The sequence below is a fragment of the Somniosus microcephalus genome, chromosome 32, assembly GCF_052327205.1.
Source record: "Somniosus microcephalus isolate GS21.2 chromosome 32, FLI_Smic_1.0, whole genome shotgun sequence".
Lineage (NCBI taxonomy): Eukaryota > Metazoa > Chordata > Chondrichthyes > Squaliformes > Somniosidae > Somniosus > Somniosus microcephalus.
Window position 1 is genome coordinate 35,913,699 of NC_141018.1, and position 13,442 is coordinate 35,927,140.

The 13,442-nt window shown below is 46.1% G+C and overlaps 1 protein-coding gene across 2 annotated transcripts; it reads right to left on the reverse strand.

Moving 5' to 3' along the window:
* Positions 1 to 770: 770 nt before the first annotated feature.
* On the reverse strand, positions 771 to 13,132 carry LOC147097428 (RCC1 domain-containing protein 1-like). 2 transcript variants are annotated; one of them, XM_085972402.1, is made up of 6 exons: positions 12,677 to 13,132; positions 8,091 to 8,212; positions 7,145 to 7,264; positions 5,013 to 5,155; positions 3,284 to 3,313; positions 771 to 2,671 (listed from the first exon to the last, which is right to left on the reverse strand). In XM_085972402.1, exons 1-6 carry the CDS (start codon positions 12,910 to 12,912, stop codon positions 2,444 to 2,446), a joined length of 879 nt encoding a protein of 292 aa, XP_085828528.1. In that variant the 5' UTR covers positions 12,913 to 13,132; the 3' UTR covers positions 771 to 2,443. The 2 variants fall into 2 exon arrangements, with proteins under 2 accessions (XP_085828528.1, XP_085828529.1); XM_085972403.1 differs by having other exon boundaries at positions 4,976 to 5,155; positions 12,677 to 13,127.
* Between the last annotated feature and the right edge of the window lie 310 nt (positions 13,133 to 13,442).

Here is a 13,442-nt window from a genome sequence, read left to right on the forward strand (position 1 = left end):
TATTGACCCCTCTACTAAGGGAAAAAGTTCCTTTCTATCTACCCTAGTTTACCTCACGGACGCAACAATTAAGCTCTGACTGACCCGAGGCTCTGCTTACTTAACGCCAATTAGACTTTGTGGCCTTAAAAGGACACGGGTCCACCTCCGCATAGACCGTGCATTACATTGTACAACACTGCTGTCCTCGGGATCATCCGACTCTACCTCAAGTCCACTATCCCCATATCCCTGATTCCCTTAATATGACATACACATAAGACCCCAGTTGCAATTATGAGGTACAAATGGAGCGTGCACCACACACCTTCCATCAATTTGTACCAGGCGGTGTGCAGCCTAACCAGGGGCTCAAAACATCCCAGAAAATGCAACTTTCTATTGATGGGGCCAAGAGGAGGAGTGGCTTCTCCTGTACCCACAAAAAAGGTCCACCCCGTTATTAAAAATAAAAAAAGTAGAGTTTTTGCTGCTCTCCTCTGCAGATTTTGACCAACTTTTGTTTGTCTTTCAGCTCCTTTAAGATTGTCCTGTAACCTAACCGTGGATCATCCGTGATGGGAAAAGTCAATCGACCTCCCTGGATCGTTTGGCCCTGTGGGAAAGATCAGTGTTCTCCTGATTCCAGTAACTCTGACTGTTAATTTTTTGGGGGGGAAGAAAGGGATCTTTGACTAGAAATTTTTCATCTGTATCACAGCATCAATTTCTAAAGCTACAGTATTCAAAGTAATCATGTTTCAAAATATCAATATTTGATTTACACCAGGGAGGAGAAAAAAGTTATATTTTGTGACTAGAATGCTTACAATGACAGAAACTAACATTTATTTTTACTGTGTAATAAAGGTATTTTCATCCTAAGCACTCACTGTACGGGTCTCATCAGTTTTAGTCTCATTTCCAGCTCCTGTTTTTCCCCCACAGTATTCTCCCAAATGTGCTCCCCCAGCTAACATGGCCGAATGATGAATGTTTTTGGAAGCTGACAACTTCTCAAAGCCAACGCCAAAAAGCAGTGGGAGCTTTTCTGAGCAAGAGCAGGATCCCCAACAATTCTCTCAGATTTGCAATGCTACAGGACACAGGCAAAGTAGAAACACACCGACACTGCGTACCTTGGGAGACAGGCTTGGAGAAAGCGAAATTCTTCAACGCTCATCTCTCCGCACCAAAACCGAACCAGAAAGAATTCAATAGTGGCTGGGAAAAGGAAGTGTACCATGACATCCCAACACAACCAGAATTGTTCCAAATACGAACACAGAACCTAGAAGAATACACACCCTAATAGAACGCAACTTTCTCGGCCCAGCTAATTGTTGCTGCTGCATTGCAGCAGATGTAAAGGAGCATGAGAGAAAGCCCCAGGAGAGGATGGTATCACCAAAGGTATGCTCAGGAAAGCACTTGGGAGACAATGGCCACGGCAGCCGAGGGTTTCACCAGCCTGTTGAGGCCGGGCTAATTCCCAAGGTGCTGGAAGCCTAATGGGAACCGTGTTCACAATGGTCCACATACCAGACAAAGATGTTAAGGATCCCAGCCTCAGGCATCACACACCATCTCTCTAATAGCAACTTGAGGACACGGATTTCAACTCAGGCCAGGGTTCAGGAGAGGATAAGGAACAGGTTTGAGGACCCATTTACTGTCAAATCTATCAAGGGGGTCTCTTGAACACTCCCTCGCTACAGAAAAGTTAAAACTTTTTAATGAAGTCAACTGAAAATTAATTTAGTTTAATTTCCACCTTATGAATATTAGGTGCTTATAAAAATGCATTTGTTATTATAAAATACTTAATTTTAATATTGCATTAATATTTACACAATGGGGTTTGGCCAGTATGAGCTGGGAGCGCGCTACGGGAAACAGCCAAAGGCAAGGGTGGAGAGATGGATAGTGAGGAAGGGGGGACAACAGAGTAGGAACAATGTACATGTAAAAGGAGAGCGATATGGCAGGAAATCTGGCCCATACACAATGCTTCCTGTATCAATAGGAACTAATAATTTAACAAAGTCTCTAACTTATTGCTGTCTTTTATAAACATTTTCTGATCCTAATCATTGTGTCATTCGGTCATGCTGTTCTGATACCAAGGCAAATTTTTATCTTTGGCAACACGGCTTTCCTCCTTTTCCTTAAAGTGCCAACTCCTGCAGCGTCAGTCCTGTGGGCACTTTAGATCCTCCGATACTTTGCCCATGTGACCATTCTTCTCAAAAGTTAAGATGTCAGCAGACAATCCTGCCCTCATCAGGAGCTATACGTGCACAGTTTCCAACACTGGATAACAAATCAGGAGCAGGACACACAGCCCAGTTTGTCCCCTTCCTAACCCATGAGCACGCCAACTAGTGCGTTGGGTAACTCAACCTCGACTGGGAATCAAAACCAACAATCCCAGTTCCGTGTAGTATGGTTCAGCACCACACTATTACCTACGAGGCCGCTGCGCTGATTTTCCACACAATCTTAAACACCACTGAATTGACACAACACAGTCCGTCCAAGGTTTAAAGTTCTTCCTGTTGTGCAAAGACAAAAGTGTTCCACGGCCCACAGACAACATCCAGGACAGAAAGGTGGTTTTGTGTGAAGTACTCAACAAGCCTTGGAAGATCAGAGCTATCGGTCTGTCCGTGGCCAAGTTGTCCATAGTTACCTGGAAAATATAAACAATCTGTAAAACCTACTGTGGAAATAATATACTTAATATCCAATAACATAAATAGGAGCAGGAGTCGGCCCTTCGAGCCTGCTCCACCATTCACTAAGATCATGGCTGATCTTCACCCCCACCTTCCCTCACTATCTCTCGAGTCCCTTAGTATTCAAAAGTCTATCGATCTCGGTCTTAAATATACTCAATGGTTTACTTGCATTCATACAGCACCCCATCACACTGGTAGGTCTCAAGGCACTTCAACGGTTATGTAGGAAAAGACAGCCGCCATTTTACCCCAGCAGCATCCCACAAACCACACCGAGGTGAATGACTAATTGGCCCATTTGATTTGCCGATAGTTGGTTGAAGGATCAATATGGGCCTGGACACAAGCAGAGCTGCCCAGTCTTTAAATAGGGCCGCGGCACCGTCAATGTCTGTCGGAACAGCGAACAGGCACTCACTGGGAAAGATGGCACCTATAACACAACGCTCGCTCAGGGGCAGTCCAGGTCACGAGCTCAAACTCTCAACCTTCTAGTCCAGAGGCTACTAGCAACTCAACCAAAAAACCAACACTAAAGCTTGTTTCAATCGATGAATACTTACCCCAGCCCCATGTGAAGAGCTTACCTCCCCCTGGAAAAGAGGGAAAATAACAGGATTTAATAGTCAACACTGAAGCTGTGTCCCAAGTTACTTAGGAGCTTTCAATGAGTAGTTCTATTGTCAAAATCTATATATATAATGTGACAATTAGGCCACATTTTGCCAACTACACAACTGGATAGAAGGTCGAACGTGAGCTCAAGTTCTGAGGTTTGCTAGTGATGAAAAGACATCGAAGGCCTTAATAATCTCAATAACTAATCTCTCAACATCGTGGAAGAAATGAAATCATGATGTGATGAATGGTGTCTGATTTATGCCGTAGAAATTTCTAGACAATGTACTCAAATAACGAGACCCAGTAACTTTACTGAAATCAGTGATACTGTTCGCAACAGACGTGAGAGAAAGCGCCAGAGATACACAGCATATCAGCGTCTGAAGATAGGTTAATGTTTCAAACATTAAGCAGGGTTTCTCGTTTCAGTAGCTGATGGACCGGTTGTGTATTTCCAGCACTTTCGGTTTTCATTTCAAATTTTCAGTTTTCTCTCTTTTTAAGGACAGATTTTCTGCTCACTATGGATGGTGTGTGGAACTGAAATCATCTCTTATTGACAATCTGGTAGATATGAGACAGTACTGCACTCTCACTAGGAGACCCGAATCTCAGTCGGGAATGGCATCAGGCACCTTCACAGCCAGAGTTTACCATCTCATCTGGACAGGATGGAAGGAAACGGGGAAAAGTGGGTTAAGGAAAGCACGTTTTCTGACCAACCAACCAAGGGATGGTAGTAACAGTCCGCAGACTTCTTAATTCACATAGATTCTTTTATCTTGTCTACTGAGGAACGCTTAAGAGATTTGGGGTGGGAGGAGACTTGGAGAGCAAAGATCTCCGACACATTCACAATCTAAGATCTCAGCTGTACAGCCAAGACCTTTCACTCCTAATGTTAAAATCCTGCATTACCACAACATTAAAATGGCTAAAATAACAACAGAAAATGCTGGAAAAACTCAGCAGGCCAGGCAACATCCGTGGAGAAAAAATAGAGTCAACGTTTCGGGTGAAAACCCTTTGTCAAGACTAAAGAAGCACAGGGAATGAAATAGATTAAGAGGCCAGGCTGGGACAGAACAAAAGAGAAGAGACATTAAGAGGTATTCAAAACGAGACGAGATGGTGATAGGACTAGTGGAGACAAAAGACGGCTCTAGATTAGGTGTGAAATGCGCTGGCAGAATGGGAGACAGCTGCCATGTGGGAGAGGAAAAAAAAAGAAAGGGGGGGGGGGGAAGGGCCAAAACAAAGGTGTGGATAAAAAATATAAAGTAAAAATGTAATGGGGCCGAGGTTATGATCTGAAATTGTTGAACTCGATATTGAGTCCAGAAGGCTGTAAAGTGCCTAATCGGAAGATGAGGTGCTGTTCCTCGAGCTTACGCTGAGCTTCACTGGAACAATGCAAGAGGCCGCGGACGGTGAGGTCCGAGTGGGAATGGGGCGGTGAATTAAAGTGACAGGCCACCGGAAGCTCGGGGTCACTCTTACGGAATGGCTAATTTTACAACGGAACTTAGTAGTTACACTGAGAAACTATCAAAACAAAATCAGTATTGCCACAGACCAGTCCGCCATTCTCTGGAGAAACCGTTAACCGTTACTGAGCGCCTGCTGGTACGTACTGGTGACGGCCGCGGTATGCCGTGACCCACAGCTGACCTTGCCGACCTCCGACTCCTCTGGTAAATCCAGCAGTGCAGGAAATGCCTGGATTGAGATGAACACGTTCAGATCGCCCGCGGCCGCTTCTTTACTGGTAGATCTCGTCACCGTGTCGCCTGCATCGCTCAGGCTCGGAGTGCCTGTGTGTAAAATTGAAGTTACAGTTTAAGCTCAACATTGATATGCAAACACCAGCGAACTGTGACAAGCACGGAATGTTTACTGCTGTTTAAAATAAAGTAACGGCTAACAGTAAAAGCGATGCCCACTTTATGTAACTGAACTGCATCAAGTGAAAGCAAGTAATTGAGTAGTTTGCCGGTTCCCACTGAATCCGTCTTATTTCTACTGTGGGTCGGACTCTGCACCAACTATATGTGTGCGAGGAACACGAATGTGTAGTCACGAATAGCTTTTAACACTATTGTCCATGTGCTAATCTCTCACATGCAGTTAGTGCAAAACCAATTTTTGTAACTTTGCCATATCGGTGGGGAAACCACATTGCTGTCCTGTACTGACCCGCTCAGAGCTCAGCCTGCCCACAGCAAGACGCTAAAGTGCCAACACAAAAGCAAATGCTGTCGGGAGCTTTTGGTCAAAGCAGAGCAAGAGAGCGACCATTCTGGGACGGTTTTGCTACTTCCAATGGCAAGAGTGTCTTGACTGCCACTGATGCTGCACTTACTGTTGGAGGCAGCCCTGTAATATAAAGGGACATGATAGAATCTGGGTCAGCTCATACTGAAAACAGAATGAGCAGCTCGCTTAGTTAAGCAAGTAGCTGAGCCATGAAGAGCAGGAAGGTCTCGGGACCGACGTGTCGATGGAGTTGGCTAATGGAGCAGTAGTAGGGGCACTGCAATCGCTCTCAGTGTTCCTACGTTTGGGAGAGGCAGATTCTATCAAGCAACCCTTGCTGGACAGTGCATGTGTAACATGTCAGATGAGGACAGCATCAGGATCAGAGTGATGCTCCACGCAGTCAAACTGCTGAAGTGTACTGTGTAAGCTCAAGGATGATCACTCAGGTGAGGCACCAGAGGGCAACCAGTACCCGTGAAACGGTATCCCATCAAAGGTCTTTAGGAGAGGAGAGAAGAGTGATGAGAAAAGACAGTACTCTGAATGGCAATAACTAAAATGCAGTTTGTTCGCAAAGACGATTTGTTCTATGTTTCCTTGTTAATCAGGATTGCAAAGTAATGCATTGGTGGCGACCATTCCAGAATAAATTGTGTAAACCCTTTCTAAGCTGCTGTGTGATAAGGTTTTAAAGAACAGTTGCAACTAGAAGTACCAATTACAAGATACTGTTTATTTTACAATCGATCAGCAAAGTTCACATAAGACACATATACCACATTTCTGTATGTTACTTTTATATAAGGGGCAACCTATACACAAAGTTTTCAGACTGCAGCAAGAGGATAGCACCTGAGAGAGACAGGTCATGTTAGGTAGACTGGGAGGGAAAGGGGAACATGAAACACAGTCCAAGAGGTCATATTTTCCTCCACCTATTGTTAGGGAAGAACTCACACTGACTTTATCACCAACATCGGTAGTAAAATATACCTGCTTGTGTGAGATGACTGGCTCTTCAAAACTAGTACAGTGACCTGGCCAGTCTCTGCTCTACACACAGAACAAACCTCTTTAGGTCGCACTGCACAACTGTATTTATCTAGGGTGCAGAGTGTCAATGTAAACAGGGGATCTGTAACGCTGCAAAACCAAATCCCGAGTTCTTGTTGAAAACATTCTTACTTCTAAGAGGAAACTCTCGTTTAAACGGCACCGAAATATCCGGAATTCTCTATTAACCGGCAAAATTCATACTCCGAAAACACCTTAATAACTGGCAATGTTGCCGAGTCCGAGTCTCCCACGGTGGCCGAGTTAGTCAGTGGGGGGTAGTTCTCCAAACTGCCACTACTCGGCTTCTTGGCGCTGTCGGAAGTCGGAACACCTCAATAACAGGAGTCTGACTCTTTGTTTGTTAAAAATAGCCTCGGTAGATAACCCTCTCAGTCATCCGGAATTTTTAATCAACTGGCACCATCCCGGTCCCGTCGGTGCCGGATACCAAAGAGTTTCCTGCAGTTTAAAACCACGAGTCTCCTTACCCTCTCCGGAGAGCCGCTTGTGCGGAGAGGGCTTCCGATGCTCCTCCTCGGAACGTGACTTTGTCGGCAGTCCCAACTGCCCGGACTCATTCCATCCCCAGACGTACAGATCTCCTGATGCTAATTGTTGTAGAAAGAAAACACGAGCTCTAATAGCGACAAGTTCGAATTAAATACATCGCCAAACCAGACTTGTACATTTAACCGATGGCAGAGGATGGGAAACAGCTCACATTTACAGTCGAGTTGTGCTTGTGGTTTCTGTTATTGAGAGAGCTCTAAATAATCAGGCTACCTCCCTGTGTGGTACATTAACGGGTCCCAAACAAATTACTTTCAGAAACTGCTATTACTGGGTAAATGCATATTGTGGCTCAAAGTCCCAGGCTCAATCCTTGCTCTGTCCTGAGTTAGCAGAGGCCAGTAAGGTCACCAGATGGGTCACCGAGGATAAAGAAGGGGCCAAGGTTTCTACTGCTGATCACTATCCTGTGACTATTGCTAGAAAATGTCCACCTGTGGACATTCAGACAAGATCAGGCTCAGCTGGGATGGTTTCTTCAGTTGAATAACCTGCAGTCACTCAACATCTAGGCTCACAAAGGTTGGTCACTCGGACGAGGTACCGGGGGGCAGGTGGTGCCCACGGGAGCTTACCCCAGTACGAGTCAGTGCCTGCAGGAGAGGCAAGGAAGAAAAACTGGAGGAAAAACTATTTCAGCGCAGTCTAGTAGATATGGATCAGGGCATGGGGATGAGTATAGCTCCATCGGCACGCAGTAGTGGCGGTATCGATGCAGCTTCTTGATGGAGAAGATAAACTCCACACTATCCTTTGCCTCCAGTCCCACAGGAGAGCCAGCAGCGGAGAACTGCGTATTAGGGGAGAAATCAGGGGTCCGTAAATATATCGCAGATAAGATGTTGCTGCGGTGACGAACCTTACCACTTGCACTTACGGAATGCCAGGCCCCAGCTGCTACCTCGGCCATTGCCAGCCCGTGCAACGCCTCCACGATACGCGGCTCTGCTTCACCTTCAACACTACCGTGTCCCAACTGACCATGCCTGTGAAAAGTAACAGCGCGTTGCTGAAAAATAAGCACCGATTGGATATTTACAACAAGTTGAAGTTCTTTACACCTTTAACACAAAGTGTTTCACAGAGGAGAGACAGACAGCAATGGTGGCCACTCTTCTTCTCTTAGGCAGTCCCTCGGAACCGAGGATGACTTGCTTCCACATTAAAAATGAGTTCGCAGGTGACTGATGAGTCCAATGCGGGACCTACAGTCTCTGTCACAGGTGGGGCAGACGGTGGTTGAAGGGGGCGGGTGGGTAGGGTGCTTGGGTTGACGTGCGCTCCTTGTGCTGCCTGCGCTTGGCTTCCGCTTGCTCCCAGCGAAGAGACTCGAGGTGTTCGGCGCCTTCCCGGATGCTTCTCCTCCATTTTGTGCGGTCTTGGGCCAGGGATTCCCAGGTGTCGGTGAGGATGTTACACTTTTTCAAGGCAGCTTTGAAGGTGTCCTTGAAGTGTTTCCTCTGCCCACCTGGGGCTCTCTTGCCGTGCCGGAGCTCCGAGTAGAGCGCTTGTTTGGGAGTCTCGTATCGGGCATGCTCGAAATGGTAGGTGTCGAGGATGCTTTTAAAGGTGGGAGAAGTAGAAAGGTGGAGGGGGTTTAGAGAGTAGGGTTGAGACAGCCGATAGCTGTCTCCAACGGGAGAATGGGAGGGGGTAAGGAAAGATGTGTTTTGGACCAAATTTACCATCGGATGCCATCAACGGTGTTTTAAAAAACACTCACCACCTACAGGAATGTCAAATCTGCTCCGTGTCAACACCCACTCAGCATTTTACCCAGTGAACGAGACTCTTATTTTTAAAATCCTTTTTCCAATTTTCTCTCTCTCCCCCTCCTGAAGGCGCTGCTGTCCATTTCCATCGGTGGTCGTTTCTCACGCGCGGGTCTGTACAGTGAATTTCGGCAGGGTATTTAATCTTGGGGCATTTATTCGAGCCAAGCCTAATCCTGCCGAAAAGGGTCAGTGGAGATGAAACAGGAGCTGGAACCCTGGCTGGTACTTTTCTCCCCTGGCTCAAATGGCCGGTAATCCCAACGGTAACATCCAGCTGTCCCGGTTGGGATCAACTAACCGGCAAAAGCCAAGAATCAAACTGGGCCATCAGGGCTTTATGCCTTTTTTTTTTTAAAGCACTAGGCCATCAGGGCAGCTAATTATAGCTAGTTTATGCAGAAATGTTATCGGCGTGTTTCAGATGGGGAATGACTGTGGGATGGCTAGCTTGCTCCCTGATAAGGGGTAGGCCATTTAGGACAGAGATGAGGAGGAATTTCTTCACCCAGAGAGTGGTGAACCTGTGGAATTCTCGACCATAGAAGGCAGTTGAGGCCAATTCATTAAATATATTCAAGAAGGAGTTGGATATATTTCTTAATGCTAAAGGGATCAAGGGATATGGGGAGAAGGCAGGGACAGGGTACTGAGTTTGGATGATCAGCCATGATTTCATTAAATGGCAGAACAGGCTCGAGGGGCCGAATGGCCGACTCCTGCTCCTATCTTCTATGTTTCTATGCTCCAGTCAAAGCTCCACAAGCCCGTTTGCCAGTCCTTGTCCAATATGTAACGTGTATGTCACTGCTGCTGAGATCAGGGCAGGACCATGTTTCAAGAGATTAAAATGATCCCGGACAAATACCAGAAAAGTCACGAGTACAGAAAAATATACTTAACTTCAATCAGATAACATCTAGGATGACATCTGGAGTAATGAGGGACTGAAATAATGGTTTGAAAAGTAAAGCAGAACTGATTTTAAAGATAATAAAGTGGGAATTAAGTGAATGGGAAGTTTTATTCAATGATCAGGGTTATTTTCACAAAATCTAGTTACTACTACCCAAGTTCAAACATTATTCGAAACTTTAATATGCAAGACAACTTGCATTTATATAGCACATTTAATGTAGTAAAACTGCTCAAGGTGCTTCACAGGAGCAGAATCAGACAACAACTAACACCAAACCACTTAAGGAGATATTAGGACAGGTGATCAAAAGTTTAGTTTTAAGGAGCGTCTTAAAGGAGGAAAGGCGGAGAGGTTTAGGGAGGGAATTCCGGAGCTTAGGGCCCAGGCAGCTGAAGGCACGGCCACCAATGGTGGAGCGATGGAAATCGGGGATCAGCAAGAGTTAACCGGCAGAGTTCTCAGAGGGTTGTAGGGCTGGAGGAGGTTACAGAGATAGGGGCAGGTTCATGGAGGGGTTTGAACACAAGGATGAGAATTTTAAAATCGAGGGGATGGTGGACCGGAAACCAAAGGTCAGCAGAGGGATGAATGGTGAACGGGGCCTTGGTGAGGGTTAGAACACAGTTAGAGTTTTTGGATGAGCTCCAGTTTATAGAATGTTAAAAATGGAAGATCACCCAAGAGTGATAATGGATTCTGGAGGTAAAAAGCATGGATAAGGGTTTCAACAGTTGATAAGCTGAGGCAGGGGCGAAGATGGGCGATGTTACGTAGGTGGGAGTAGACGGTCTCTGTGATGGAGAGGATATGGGGTCGGAGGCTCTGCTCAGAGTCAAATAGGATGCGAGGTTGCGAACAGTCTGGTTCAGCCCGAGACAGTGGCCAGGAAGTGGGGTGGAATCGGTGCGAGGGAATGGAGTTTGTGGGGAAAAGGGGGTTGGGGGGGGGGGGGTGTTGCTGGAGATGATGACTTTGATCTTCCCAATGTTTAATTGGGAGGAAATTGCAGCTCAACCAGGACTGGAAGTCGGATAAGCAGCCTGGCACCACAGAAGCAATGGAGGGGTGGAGAGAGAGAGAGGTGATGGTGAGGTAGAGCTGAGTGCGGTCAGTGTGCATGTGGAACCCAACGTCATGTTTTCGGATGATTTCACGGAGGGGCAGCATATAGATGAGAAATAGGAGGGAGTCAAGGATAGATCCTTGGGAGACTTCAGAGGGAACAATGCGGGGGTGGGAAGAGAAGCCGTCGAAGATTATTCTCTGGCGACAACTGGATCGAAAAGAATGGAATCAAGCATGTGAAGATTCAATTTGAAATGGAAGTCTGAAATCCAACAGAACTGTAAAAATACACGGTTTAGTAGTAAAAAGCAGTAATGCAGCATCGACAGGAAACTCTCGATTTACCGGCACCTAAATAACCGGAAATCTCTGTTAACCGGCAAAATTCAGGAGTAGGTTCAGGTAAGTTTTACTTCATATTAGTGGCAGTTCCTGGATCTGTGGCCGTGTAACCGGGGTTCCTACACTTGTTGCTAAGCAACAGGGATGCTTGGTCTGTGGCCAGAGTTCCTGCACATGTTGCTAAGCAACAGGGAAGCCTGGATTTGTTGCTGTGTACGGAGCTCTCGTACCTTTTAAACTATACCTCTCTGTAATCCGGACTTTTTGATAAACCGGCACCACGCCGGTCCCGTTGGTGCCGGATAATAAAGAGTGTCCTGTAGCTTTGGACACTACAGATTTTTATTAGCAGTCATTCAAGTACTTCACCGAGAGAGTACCGAGGGCATCCATACACTTTTGTGGAGACTAGGTGGTGCAGTGACTAAGTGGTGCAGTAAGTTAGACACTAGATTTTTCCCCTTTCTGGGACTTGGGCTCAAATTCAGTAAACGAATGAGATGCAGCACAGAGTGCCCTGAATTTCCACTAAACTGACCATCTCACTGAGAGGAGCCACAGGGTGGCTGGTGTGCGAAATGGAACAAGTGTCACACTGGTGCAGCAGACATGCTTTTTTGACACCAAGGCCAGTGCACATTGCTGGGGAATAATAGCAGGGAGCTTTACTCTGTATTTACCCGAGTGCTTAATACTGACTCTCGGTGTCTGAAATGAAAAGAGTAACATCTACAACCTTCGAGGTGACAGGGCATACGACACCAGGAAACTCTGTGGACCCGCACCCATTATGAACAGGGTTGAGGTTGCTCAAAGTAATTTTGCATCAGCTGGTTAAAGGAAGGAGCGAGAGATGAAACTGTCACCCCATCTGAAATAAAAACATGAAACGCTGGAAATACTCAGCGGGTCAGGCAGCATCTGTGGAGAGAGAAACAGAGCTAACGTTTCAGGTCGATGGCCCTTCGTCAGAACAGAACAGGGAAGGTCATCGACCTGAAACGTTAACTGTGTTTCTCTCTCCACAGATGCTGCCTGACCTGCTGAGTATTTCCAGCATTTTCTGCTTTTATTTCAGATTTCCAGCAACTGTAGCATTTAAAAAAAAAAAAAATGTCACCCCATCTGTCTGGCTGTGTTCAAATAGAGGTGAAAACACAGTGTTTTAACCCACATGGGTACCACAATGGTCCCTTAGGATTAGATCCAAAAAACACATTCACGAGTGACTAGATTCAAACCAACAACTTTAATGCAATGGATCTTTTAACGACTATATATATATTGAGCTCACAATCCAGAACACGGCTCGGTTATACAACAGCATATACATCATTAAAAATAAACCTTACCGTCCTGAGCCCCAGGAATACACCGTCCAATCAAAGCTCAGCAGGAGAGCATGCTCAGTCCCAAGTGCCAGCTTTCTTGCACAAAGCAGTGGTGACAATGGTTTGTAAAATGGAAGAGATGTTGTAACGTAGCCACCAGGGACCAGTGGAAGTGCTGTGAGGATGAAAAAGAGAGAAAGTATGTGTTTTCCCTCCGCTATTCCCCAGTAATGAAAGGAATTACACAACGGAGTCATATAGAGCAGACGACCCAAGGTTTGATTCACGGTCCGTGCCGAGTTAACTAATTTATCTGGACAAACAACAGGGTGCTTTGCGGAACACCTCCGTTCAGTCCGTAAGGGTGACCCTGAGCTTCCGGTCGCCTGTCACTTTAATTCTCCGCTTCACTCCCACTCTGATCTCTCTGTCCTCGGCCTATTACATTGTTCCAATGAAGCTCAACGTAAGCTTGAGGAACAGCACCTCATCTTTCGATTAGGCACTTTACAGCCTTCTGGACTCAAAATTGAGTTAAACAATTTCAGACCATAACCCCTGCCCCCATTTTTCAGGCAGTTTATGATTTTGCCATTCCCATTTGCAACATTTCATTCTCTCCTGCCTCTACCCTAGCACAGAATGTTCCTTCCTCCCCTCCCCCTGCCTCCTGCACCTGCTTAATATCTGTTCCATCTCCAGCCTTTTCCAGTTCTGACGAAGGGCCCCAGACCTGAAACGTTAACTCGGTTTCTCTCTCCACGGATGCTGCCTGGCCTGCTGAGTT